The sequence below is a fragment of the Callorhinus ursinus genome, unplaced genomic scaffold (assembly GCF_003265705.2).
Source record: "Callorhinus ursinus isolate GAN/ISIS: 27379988/994484 unplaced genomic scaffold, GSC_fseal_2.0 scaffold50, whole genome shotgun sequence".
Lineage (NCBI taxonomy): Eukaryota > Metazoa > Chordata > Mammalia > Carnivora > Otariidae > Callorhinus > Callorhinus ursinus.
Genome location: NW_027397112.1, coordinates 5,933,194 through 5,946,667, shown reverse-complemented (window position 1 = coordinate 5,946,667; position 13,474 = coordinate 5,933,194). Strand labels below are relative to the sequence as shown.

General features: G+C 38.6%; 1 protein-coding gene across 9 annotated transcripts in view; it reads left to right on the top strand.

Moving 5' to 3' along the window:
* CEP112 (centrosomal protein 112) overlaps positions 1-13,474 on the top strand; it is a 456,418-nt gene that overhangs the window by 235,641 nt on the left and 207,303 nt on the right. For all 9 annotated transcript variants that reach the window (XM_025889895.2, XM_073883235.1, XM_025889894.2 and 6 more), the window contains one exon: positions 9,334-9,516. In XM_025889895.2, the coding sequence (XP_025745680.1) occupies positions 9,334-9,516 (183 nt within the window). The remainder of the gene's footprint in view (positions 1-9,333; positions 9,517-13,474) is intronic.

Below are 13,474 nucleotides of genomic sequence, written 5' to 3'. Positions count from 1 at the left end.
GTTGCTTTGGGATGGAATGTTCTGAATATGTCTGTGAAGTCCATTTGGTCCTGTGTTTCATTTAAAGTTCTTTATTTCCTTTTGATCTTTTGCTTAGATGATCTGTCCATTTCAGTCAGGGGGGTGTTAAAGTCCCCCACTATTATTGTATTGTTGTCAATGTGTTTCTTTGCTTTTGTTATTAATTGCCTTATATAATTGGCTGCTCCCATGTTCGGGGCATAGATATTTACAATTGTTAGATCTTCTTGTTGGATAGACCCTTTAAGTAAAATATAGTGTCCTTCTTCATCTCTTATTACAGTCTTTGTTTTAAAATCTAATTTGTCTGATATAAGAATTGCCACCCCAGCTTTCTTTTGGTGTCCATTAGCATGGTAAATGGTTTTCCAACCCCTCACTTTCAATGTGGGGGTGTCTTTGGGTCTAAAATGATTCTCTTGCAGACAGCATATTGATGGGTCTTGTTTTTTAATCCAATCTGATAGCCTGTGTCTTTTGATTGGGGCATTTAGCCCAGTTAGATTCAGGGTAACTATTGAAAGATATGAATTTAGTGCCATTGTATTGCCTCTAAGGTGACTGTGACTGTATATTGTCTGTGTTCCTTTCTGATCTATGCTGCTTTTAGTCTCTCTCTTTGCTCAGAGGACCCCTTTCAATATTTCTTATAGTGCTGGTTTCGTGTTTGCAAATTCCTTTAGTTTTTGTTTGTCCTGGAAGCTTTTTATCTCTCCTTCTATTTTCAATGACAGCCTATAGATGGATATAGTATTCTTGGCTGCATATTTTTCTCGTTTAGTGCTCTGAAGATATCTTGCCAGTCCTTTCTGGCCTGCCAGGTGTCTGTGGATAGGTCTGTTGCCAGTCTAATGTTTCTACCATTGTAGGTTACATATCTCTTCTCCCGAGCTGCTTTCAGGATTTTCTCTTTGTCTCTGAGACTCGTAAGTTTTACTATTAGATGTCGGGGTGTTGACCTATTTTTATTGATTTGGAGAGGGGTTCTCTGTGCCTCCTGGATTTTGATGCCTGTTTCCTTCCCCACGTTAGGGAAGTTCTCTGCTATAATTTGCTCCAATATACCTTCTGCCCCTCTCTCTCTTTCTTCTTCTTCTGGGATCCCAATTATTCTAATGTTGTTTCGTCTTATCGTATCGCTTATCTCTCGAATTCTGCCCTCGTGATCCTGTAGTCGTTTATCTCTCTTTTTCTCAGCCTCTTTATTTTCTATCTTTTGGTCTTCTATATCGCTGATTCTCTCTTCTGCCTCATTTATCCTATCAGTTAGTGCCCCCATTTTTGATTGCACCTCATTAATAGCCTTTTTGATTTCGACTTGGTTAGATTTTAGTTCTTTTATTTCTCCAGAAAGCATTTCTCTAATAACTTCCATGCTTTTTTCAAGCCCAGCTAGTATCTTTAAAGTCATGATTCTGAACTCTAGGTCCGACATCGTACTAATGTCCGTATTGAGTAGGTTTCTGGCAGACGGTACCACCTCTTGTTCTTTTTGCTGAGGTGAATTTTTTCATCTTGTCATTTTGTCCAGAGGAGAATAGATGAATGAGAGAACAGAATGCTAACAGGTTAACAATGTCCCCAGCAAATATACTGTATACAAATCAGAAAAGACCTGAAACCAGGGGAAAAGAAAGGGAAAGAAATTAAAAAAAGAAAGAGAAAAAAAAGAAAAAGATAAAAACAAACAAAAACAGAACAAAACAAAAAAAAACAGAATATGATCAAATATGATTAGGCTAGTGCATAGATCAGTGACACACACTAGATTTTGGGTGTATTTTGGTCTGTTAGAAGAAAGTGCCTCCTAAAATTTTAAAGGAAGAAAGACTTATATATGTACAAAATAAGGGTTGATACAATGAAGGGATGGAAGATGATTGTAAAGATGAAAATTATAAAAGGTTTTATAAACAGAATTGATACAATAAGAAGTTGCTTGAAGGAAGAAAGAAGAAGATTTAAAAAAAGAAAAGAAAGGAAAAAAAATGGGAGAGACTGTGATCAGGCAGGAGACTAGAACAAAGCCATACACTAGTGATTTAGGGTATATTTTGATCTGTTAGAAGAAACTGTATTTCAAAATTTTAAAGAGAGAAGAACTTATATATATTTATGCCAAAAATAAGAGTAACTACTATGAAGGGATAAAATATGACTCTATAAATGAAAAATAAAAAATGTTTTTTTAAAAAAGGATTGATAAGATGTTGGTTGAAAAAGGGAAAAAGAAAAATTCAAAAAAAAACCCAAAAAAGTTAAAAAAAATTAACTTTGAAAAACTAATGAATCATGGTAAAAAAACCATGAATTCTATGTGCAGTATTCCCCTAGCGCTGGAGTTCTCCCGTTCTCCTTGATCGGTCAACTTGGTCTTGGCTTGCTGGCTGTTCGTGCTGATCTTCTGGGGGAGGGGCCTGTTGCCGTGGTTCCCAAATGTCTTTGCCGGAGGCGGAACTGCCCTGCCCTTTTTGGTCTGGGCTAAGCAAGCTGCTCGGGTTTGCTCTTAGGAGCTTTTGTTCCCTGCAAGCTCTCGGTACAGCCCTGGAGGACCAGGGTGAATATGGTGGCCTCCCACTCTCTGCCTTGAGGAGCTTAGAACTCGAGGCCCCGCTCCTCAGTGTGCCCCCAGAGAAAAGCAGTCAATCACTCCCGTCTCCCCGGTCTCCGATCGTACTCCGTGCTCACCCGGCCTGTGACCGAGCATTTCTATCTCTGGCACCCGACCCCGTGTGGAGTCTCCAAACCCAGCAGATGCCTGTGGTGTGCTCCCGCGCCACTCCTCCCGGGGGAGGAAGGGGAGTCTCCCTGGCTCTGCTGCTTGTTGGGTCCCTGCTGGAGGCGCAGTGGCCCAACTGGGCCGCGGATCACAGTTTATGGCAACCCCGAGCTGAGAGCCCGCACCTCGGCTCTGTCTCTGCAGCCGGCTTACCCGCTCCGATACCTGGGAGCTCTGCTGCACTCTGGCACCCCTGGTCTTTCTGTGACCCTGAGGGTCCTGAGACCACACTGTCCCGCGAGGGTTCCACCCCCATCTTAGCCACTGGAGCGACGTCCCTCAGCGGAGCCGACTTCTAAAAGGTCCGATTTTGTGCTCCGCGGCTCTAGCACTTGCCAGAAGCAGCCGACGGAGGCCCCCTCCCCCGCCGTCTATCCTCCCGAATATCGCCTCGGATTCACTTCTCCGCACGTCCTACCTTCCAGTAAGTGGTCGCTTCTCTGTTCAGAGAGTTGTTGCTACTCTCTTCTTCGATCTCCTGTTGAGTTCATAGGTGTTCAGAATGGTTTGATCCCTATTCAGGTGAATTCCTGAGACCAGACGAAATCCAGGTCTCCTACTCCTCTGCCATCTTGCTCCGCCCCCACAGTACTTTTTTGATACACACACTTAGCTCTTCGTTCACTAAAGGAAAAATTTCTGGTATATCTGCATGTACATGGGTTTTCTTTGGCTGTTTTCTCACCACATTATCTTCTCTGTCTCTTTCATTATTTCAAGTCCCTTGTCAAGGCCAGTGATTTGATTTTCAGCCATGTTTATTCAGTTGATTGCTGTTTTTAATTTATAATTAATTTTGTGATCAGGTTATTTTAGTCCTTGGTTAATTCTGTTGTTTTATCTTCTCGTCTTTGGGCTCTTGTCCCATCACCCTCATGGTCTACCTAGGTCTCCCTGTCAGCTCTAGTTTTTCCTGATTATGAAGGTGTATTTTCTTCCCTCAAGAATGGTGGGCCTTCCTACCTTTCTTCTGTGCTTTTCCCCCCATCCTACCTCTTTTTTTTAATGTTTGGTTTTTTTTTTACTTGATGTAGTATTTTTATAGCTGTCCAGACACTTTCTCGTTTCATCTCACTTGGACGTTAAGTGAGCAGCACTATCCAGATCTTCTATTCATTTTGGTATAATATGCATGAATTCTCTCTGACTCCTTTTCTTGCCCTTATGTTCAGCCAGTCTGTCTTCCTCTGAGTTTTGGTTTGAGGGCATAGGTATTCTGTCACATTTACCTTCTACAGCTTGAGATTAGGATAAGAACTAGGAGGAGAACTTAGTTGGGGCTGTGAGCAACTCTTTGTTAGAGAAACTGGTATCTGCTATGTCTTTTAACATTTTACTCATGTCCTCCCTCAGGATTTGCCCTCTGTATTGGAGGGTTTTTTTCTTTTTGATTGGTAGCTCTGAAGTCGATGCTTCATCAGAACCAGCCATAATTTTTCACTTTCTCAGTTTTATTCATCTCTTTCCAGCAGCCATTTCTCCTCCATGCAATTACCCTCCTCGCCCTCCCCTTAGAAGATCTTCCTCGGTATTACTTCCGCTCAGCACTTCTGCCTCTGGGAGAAGGGACAGAGTGGTATGTCTCACCAGGTCAGAACCTCTCTTTCTTTCCTTGACCACCACCATTTGACATGGATGGCCAACATGATGGCCCTGTTTCCTTGTTGGGTTGCTGCAAGTGAATGTTCTGTTGTTTTTAACCTTTGTTTTTTTCTTCTCACAATTTTTCATCTGTCTTTACTCAGAAGTTCCAGTGTCACGTGTGTTCACCATGAGGCAAAGGTTGCCTTGGAAGCCAGTTGTTCGCTTATTGCTAAGGGCATTTCAGCAGCAGCTGGGTGACTGACTGTCAGGGTGTTACGGGGAAACTTCATGGATTAAGATTGACACTGTATTGCCTAGGTAGCCTTTATATCTCTCCAAACTCTTCGACTTTCATACTTCTGTTCACTTGGAATTAGAGCAGCTACCATTAAGTTATAAGTCACATCTATCCCTAGGGCTCCTAACTGGAGACTCCTTCCCCTTCTTCCTTTCCCAGCCAGAGCACAGGGCGAGGCCTCTTTTTCTACTTCCTATAGTTTTAATCTATTCTTCTGTCAAGGCTTGTAGAATATAGATTTTGTAATTTGGTTCTATTTAAGGTTATTTTAGTTAGTATTTTTGTACCCGAAGTCCTTTTTAAAATGTGTTGGATGCATTCTATCACTTGCATAATTTATGTTTCTGGTTTTGGAATTTCTGATATTGAGGTCTGTTATTGGGATGTATTGGTCTCCTATGGGTTGTGTACTGAAAAGTAATGACTTGTTCCACCCCCTTTGGCTTTTTCTTTATGAGATTATTAAAAGGTGTTTGGGCCACATTTGTGAGCACTTATTTCACTGTAAAACAGTTACCAGGACTTAAAAACATATATTCCAGGACGCCCAGATACTTGGCTATCTAGTGGTTCCATCTTGGTCTTTCTCAGAGCCTGGAATGTACTTCTTTTTTTAAAATTTTTTTATTGTTATGTTAATCACCATATATTACATCATTTGTTTTGGTGTAGTGTTCCATGATTCATTGTTTGTTCATAACACCCAGTGCTCCATGCAGAATGTGCCCTCTTTTATACCCATCACCAGGCTAACCCATCCCCCTACCCTCCTCCCCTCTAGAACCCTCAGTTTGTTTTTCAGAGTCCATCATCTCTCCTGGTTCGTCTCCCCCTCTGACTTACTCCCCTTCATTCTGCCCCTCCTGCTATCTTCTTCTTTTTCTTTTTTCTTAAAATATGTTGCGTTGTTTCAGAAGTACAGATCTGTGATTCAACAGTCTTGCACAATTCACAGCGCTCACCGTAGCACATACCCTCCCCAATGTCTATCACCCAGCCGCCCCATCCCTCCCACCCCCCCACCACTCCAGTAACACTCAGTTTGTTCCTGAGATTAAGATTTCCTCATATCAGTGAGGTCATATGATACATGTCTTTGTCTGATTGACTTATTTCACTAAGCATAACACCCTCCAGTTCCATCCACGTCATTGCAAATGGCAAGATCTCATTCCTTTTGATGCCTGCATAATATTCCATTGTGTATATATACCACATGTTCTTTAGCCATTCATCTGTCGATGGACATCTTGGCTCTTTCCACAGTTTGGCTATTGTGGACATTGCTGCTATAAACATTGGGGTGCACGTACCCTTTCGGGTCCCTACATTTGTATCTTTGGGGTGGAATGTACTTCTGCTCTTGGACACTTAAATGAAGCCTCAGTTAGAATGAGGACATCATTGTCAGGTTGCAGAATGATATAGTCTGTGATGGAGGGCTGCACTTTCAGGGACTTCAGAACTTCAAAATTTCACTCTTGAACTTCATGTTTAGTGTGTGTTGTGGGGGGTAGCATAGTGGATGGCGCACCATCTCCTATTTTGACCTACGAAAATGACAATTTCTACCTAATAGTTTCTAGGCAATAAAGCCATTTCCTCACCCAAACCCCAGCCATCAAGCCATCAAGCTCAGCATCTCAGGAGACTACAAGATGCTACCAGATACTTACACTTGAGGGCTATTCACTTCACTCCCCCAGAAGACATGCCAATCTGCTTTAATATATGTTGAGTGCATATATGTAGCCAGTATAGTTACCTGGCACACAGCCCATTGCTTTTGGTTTAGGGAACTGAAAGCTTTCCTCCTATATTACAGGGAGCTCTTTAGCTGGCCTTTACTTAAGCAGGTTCCTTGGTGATGGTGCATCCTGTTCACCCCTGTAGGATATATCACCTTAACATAGAGACCTCACTGACCACTAAACATTCATCCTTGAGGATGCTGTATACTTTTACATCCTCCACATTTTCCATGATTTACAACCTCCTGATCACCATTAACTCCATTAGACATTATTGTCGGTCAACCTAAAGTATCTAGTAGTCCAAGATAAAGAAGATACCCTACTTCATGTTTACCATTGAGATATGCCTACAAGTAAAGGACTGAACTGGAAAAGCCAAAAAACTCTTTTAACATTTACTTACATGGAAGGGGCTAGGGACCAGTACAACCTGGAATTTAAACACAGATCCGCTTTGGTGATGGGCTTTGTGTTTATGAATCTCATCATTAAGATGCATTAGGGTTTTTCTTCTGGACTCTACCATTTGTTAGGAGAAGACATGTCTGCCAGATGATGCTAACAGCAAGGAGTCCCAGGCAAAGACCAGAAAGGGCTTATAACATCGAGAAGTTGGCCAAGTAGTGTTGGTTCAAGCAGACAAACCTGAGCTTATTTCACTTTAAGAGGTTCCGGCAACCCTGAGATTTATTCATTCATTAACTAGCATCACTGAGCAATGGGCCCTGACAAAATGACAAACTACTAATAATTTATGAACATCTATCTTTATGCTCAAAATTCCACTATCTTTATTTCATTTGTTCCTAATTTTTAAAAATGAATAAACTGAAATCTGAGCATGGGCAGGGTCATTGATCAGTCTACCAGAGCTCTTCAAATAACTCAGAGAAAGTTACTATAGAAGTACATTATTTAGAGCCTAGAATGAGGCAGCGCCATTACTAACAATCTCATAGCGACTTCTGGTCATATGTTTTTTCTTGGGGGAAGAATTCTGTAATCCTTCTGCCTTGATTACAGGTCAACTGGTTATTTTTCCCTAGAGCATGTAAAATATTTTGTTTTAAATCATACCCATTCTCTCCATTTTTCTGAGTCTCTTGAGAATCAGATCTCAGTAGTACTCTCTACCTCCATCTATTTCTTTTCAGTGTGTTAACATACTTAAATGATTTTAACTAAAACCTATAAATTTATTATAATAATGCTTCGTAGTGTAACACTGAATAGAAATAATAATGTGTCCAAGAACTAAAAATATTCTAATTCAATAATTCATAAACTCAGATGTCTGAAATTAATGCAGTAATATCAATACAATTTTAAATTCTCTCTTTTGTTGGGATTGACATTGTAGTTGTGTGAATCAGAGTAAAACATGCACATTAATTTTAAATAAAGAAAACTTTACTACTTGGTATATAAGGAGAAGATGTGTATATTATTTTTTCTATATATTGCCAGCAGTAGAATAATAGGGAAGAAAGGCCCCTAAATTTGAAATAGACACAAATTCACTAGAATGTGTCTTTGTTCTCAGATGCAAAATAAATGTTTCTATATTACTTTATACATTATTTTGTTCTGGTAAATGTATATAATGAAAAGTGGTTATCCTTTCCTTTCTTCTCCATAGTATAATACATTTATAAGTGGTCAGACATTTCCTGTTCATTTTCCACTCTAAGAAAAATCACAGTAAGGAAAAATGCTGAAACCTGTGTTTATAAGCCCATTCAGTTTGTGTTTTTGCAATTAAAGGATGAGAATTTCAAATCTCAAAAGAAAATAACTTCTGAAATTTAGTGTAGCATGCACACATGGAGAAATGAATGCTATCGCTTTAAGATAAGGTAGTCTGGTGATTCATTGCACGAAACAAGAAACAAGATCGATTTGGAGCAGGCTCCTACTGTTAGCTTTTTTGAAGATGGATTCTCACGCCGAAAATAACACAACATATTCTAGATAGCAGCAGTTTTTTCCCTGAAATCCACCAAAACTGAAGAAAAATCCAAGTGACTGTTCTTAGCAGCTGTGTGGCCTGGAGTTCACTGGGGAAGCTGGCTTCCTGCAGTCCCCTATTCATCACCTGCTTCAAAGACAGCCTGGCTGGCTATAGTTTGCAGGCCAGGTAGGGTGCCATTGTGCACAGTCTGGGAGGATTAGTATCAAAGCTGCGGCAACCAGGCCCTTGGTCTCGGGCTGCCATTCAGTCTAGCAGGGAGAGGCTAAGACTGGCCAAGGTCACAGTCTCCAGTGTGGAGTGGACTGGGAAAGGATCCTGAGAATAGAATGCTCTTTATGAAATCATGGCGCAAGCTTGCAGCACAGCAGGTGCCCTTCTGGAACACATAACATCTGTTTATGTTGGTATACCGTAGCTGACAACGAGATAATAGAGCTTTGAAATTTATCATTTTATTTTTAAAAAAGACAACTGTATATACAATAATCCAGATGCGTATTTAGCTTCGAGCTTTTATTTGAAAATCATAAAGAAAACTGACCGATTTAATTGCTGCTTTTACGTGTATATATTGAAGCAAACAGCAAAAGCGTACTTCCTATTAACCATTTATAACCATTGCTGATCAGTAATACCCAAATTCTTGGGTAGGAAATACCTAGCATTCAACATAATTTTTTTCAATGTTCAGGCATTTATGTCAACAGATTGCAGAACGATTTCCTGAATATGCCCAACTGTCTTCGATATTAGGAGGTTTGGATAAAATCCCCCCCCCCAGATGAGTATTTCAAGGGTGAGGTAATAATGACGCAAAAATAAAATTTTCAACTTGGACAAATTAGAGAAAAATTAAGCTGTCCATGAGTTGTCATGACGACAAGGATGTTCTGTTGATGAACTGTCCTCCTCATTGTCCAATCAGATAGTAGAGCTGAAGCTGGAGCATGAACAGGAGAAGACGCACCTATCACAGCAGCACAGCGCAGAAAGGGATAGCCTAGTCCGAGACCACGAACGGGAAATTGAAAACCTGGACAGACAGCTTCGCGCTGCCAATATGGAGCACGAAAATCAAATCCAAGAGTTCAAGAAACGAGATTCACAGGTAATTATCAATAATATTTGATAAAACGGGTATCTATTTTTAAAAAGTCATCAGCGTTTAGTGTTTTCTTATTATTGTTGGTGCACGCTGTTTGATCATTTGCAATACTGACATATAAATGTGATTTTTTTGTTTTCTTGTTCCCCCCCCCCCCCCCCGTTTTGAGGATGAATAAGGCTTTAACTACAGAAACCACAGGTAGCCAGATTAAAAATCCCATGGCGCGCTATAACTTGGCCCCTTTTTTATAATCTTGTCTCAGTTCCTTTCATGATGGATTTTTTTAAGGTATCTGCCCCTTACCCCTCCCCTTAGCCTCAGCAAATCCCTATGAAATATATCAGCCTCACTCCTTGCTTTTTGTTTTAATCTCTGTAGGTAATCAAGCAGCTGTTTTAATATTTGCTTTTCCTTCCTGGTGTTGCTTTTTTTTTTTTATTAGACTATATTTGATTAGATCACTCAGATGGTAATTGATAAAAATGACTCCAGAGAAGGGCTATTTCCCATCAGGTCTGTGGCTTATTCCTACATGCGCATGCACATGCCTCCTAGCCTCCATCTCTGTAGTCCCTGTTGGAAGCCATTTGGCAGAATAACCCCCAGCTGTGGTAGCATTTGACTCTTCAAACTTATGGATGAAATGTGCACTGTCAGCATGGAAAATTATCTTTATAAATTTCAGATGAAAAAAATCTTATTGGGTGTGTGCATCTTTGTGGTACAATAAGTTCTTTAGGGTATATATAATCAAAGGCCTTTAGTGTATCCTCTTGAGATTGCTGTGAAATTTTATTAAAGAAAAATTGAGGAGCAATTGATAACAAAAAAAAGATAATTTTCTTTTCTAATAAAACCATATCATATACGAGGTCTAAATACCTCTTTTTCCATTGAAATCCTAACCATATTATTCATACCACCCATAAGCTTCTTCCTAGTTATCCTGTCTCCCCAAATAATATAATTTTTAAACAATGAAATAAGCCTTCTATTTGTGATGACATGTGTTTAAACGATTTTATGATCATCTAAGCAATAAAAATACTACTGATTAAATAAGATGTTTATTTCTTGGGTGGAGGGCGGGAGGCGGTAAGGCAAAGAATAGGAGCTATTGGTTATTTTTCATTTGACCTTGAGTTGTCTTTTACCTTCGGAGAATGACTGGGGCACTATAAGTATACTCGGCACAGGTTTTTTTGTCAATAATATACATTTATAGGAAAACTCTTTTCAATTTGTTTTTTGGGGGTTTGCTAACTAAAAAGGTAGTCATTGTAGTAACCATGGTACCAGCAGAGTCAGGTGGTTCCTGCTCAATCAATGTGTATTATATTTTTGCCACCAACCTCATTAGAGCCCTTATAAAATATGTGCTGATCTTCTGATTGTTAGCCGTATAATTTACTAAGAATATTTTCAAACTTATGTTCTCCTTCAAAGATGATGCTTAGCCTTACCATTGTCTTCTATGATAAAGTATTTGGGTCTGAGTCTGTTGTAGGGTGTGTTTGCAGAGTAAAATTGAATACTTGATACAATAAAATACACTAATTTATATAACTTCCTACTATTTTGGTGCTGTTGTGGAAAGCCGACAGTAGCGGAGGCCAAATTTAGAGGAAATCTTTGTGATTTTATATACGTCGTATCTGCCATATATAGGGTGCGGTTCATCCAATAACAAAAGGGAAATTTTAGAATTATTACATATAATTAAGCCTCAGGGAGAGTACAATAAGGTCCTAATTGAATTTCTTCTAATTGAAATAATAATTATGAGGACCATATGACCTCTTCAAATGCTGTAGCATTTGATTGTGTTTCTCCTATTTTGTGTCTTTCTTGGAGCAATTGGAATTGCTGTCATGCGAATGATAGTAAAGCAATGGAAACTAAGGCTAAATGCATTCTTGATCTGAATGAAAATGATTTTCTGTGTAAGTTAAACTTGGTTGTTTTTAGAGAATGTATTTTTAAAAAATTTTGCCAGTATGTTATATTTTTAAAACCTTATCATGTATACCAAAATGCTAATAATTTGTATTTATTTTGGTTGTTCATTGAGGATATTAATTCAAAGTTTCCTTCAGGTATGATCTAAATTTTCATGCTAATAATTTGTATTTATTTTGGTTATTCATTGAGGATATTAATTCAAAGTTTCCTTCAGGTATGATCTAAATTTTCCAAATATATCTTTTCATGATTATGATTTAAATAGTGTAATGTATAATACCTTTGAAGTCCTGAGTTCAGTGCATAAATTTCAAAAAAACCAAGTGGACATATATTTTTTTAAAATAGAAGTTTTTTTTCATGTCATTGTTTCGTGGCTTGATACATGTGTGATGTATCTTAAATATTGGATTTGTATAATTTTTAATTTTAGTTACAGAGAGATTTGATTTTCAGTTCACATTTGGCTACTCCCATTTAGCAATGGAGGCCATTTTGTAAAAAGGGCTGTTTGAAATACTTAATCAAAAGAGGACCAGTGAAGTACCTATTTTAGATACTATAGCTTTGCTTGTCGCTTTTTCTTCCATCAGATTGTTGAATGCAGACAAAATACTAGAAATCTACCTTTGGCTTCTTCCAAGTACATAATGTATTGTATACTGATCAGAAAACCATTATTGTAAAGTATAGTTCCCTACCATAAGGTGAATCATATATCAAACAGGAACTCCCTTTTGGTGAATATGCTGTATAATTATTACAGGTTAGTTGTTACCCAAGTAATTTCTGTTTTATGGAGAAATCCTAAGATACAGTAATGCAACTAAGGACAATTAACTATTTCTCTCATTTTATTTGGTGCATTTAGCTAATTATTCTATGCGTGTATTATATCTTTGTCATAACTTGATTTTCAATCAAGTAGGATATTTTATGTTGTGATGCTTACATTTGTTAAAATGCACATTAAATTTTACCACCCTCATACAAGATGGCCAGGCTGGTATCTACTTAGGGTCATAATGTTTAAGAAAAAGCACCCAGATCAGTAGATATCAAGACATATTAGAAAGTTACAACCTCATTGTCAAATATTTCTCATTTGCCAGATCCCTCTTGTTGAAATTAATTTGGAGGATGATTTGATTGACTTAATCATGCCTTTTAATACAAAGAAAATTTATAGTTTTGTTATGACCATCTTAGAGCTTCTAACATGGTGTTTCTGTGAGTCATTTTGCTTTTGAACTGCAATGTAGTGAAAGAATTTCTACAGTTTATTCCTTTGAATTACAAGAAAAACAGAACTTAGGTTCTTTGACCTCTTAGTTGTTCTTTTAGGACCCTGAACCACTTGGAGATTATTGATCTTTTATGTTTGTTGCGACAGTGAATGGTGTATATGCATCTGGTGATCTGCCCCAGAGGTGGGGTCACCATTGTGGGACAGCTTTCTACATGACCTGTTGAGGTACAGGCACATGGAAGACTCAGGGTAACCACAGCAGCTACTGTGAACCACCATCAGCATAGTAGGCAAATTAAAACAGCAGACTTGGAGAAGGTTGTCACGAGATCCAAAACTACATCAAACTTAGAATTTGTATATAGGACATTGGATCTTGCCTACCTAACATTGGTAGATCTCGATGGCTTTCTTGATTTCCTAAACTGAGGATCATGATGCTCATATGAATGAGTTTTGCATAATTAAATGGACAGATCATTGTGATTTTGCCATATTGATTCACAGTAAGAAGCTGCCCTGTTGCTAATTCTAAAATGTAGGATTTTCAGAAATCCTCCTCTTTCTCTCTTCTACTTAAAAAAAAATTTCCAGAAAAGATATTTGTGGTAAGACAGTTTTAATTTTAAAATTATATCTCAATCACATTACTTTATTTTCCATGAATTTGGTAATCTGGGCCCAAAATAAAAATGTCCATTTATAAACTGGGTATGCACCTGTGTGCAGTGGATTGAATACTGGCTA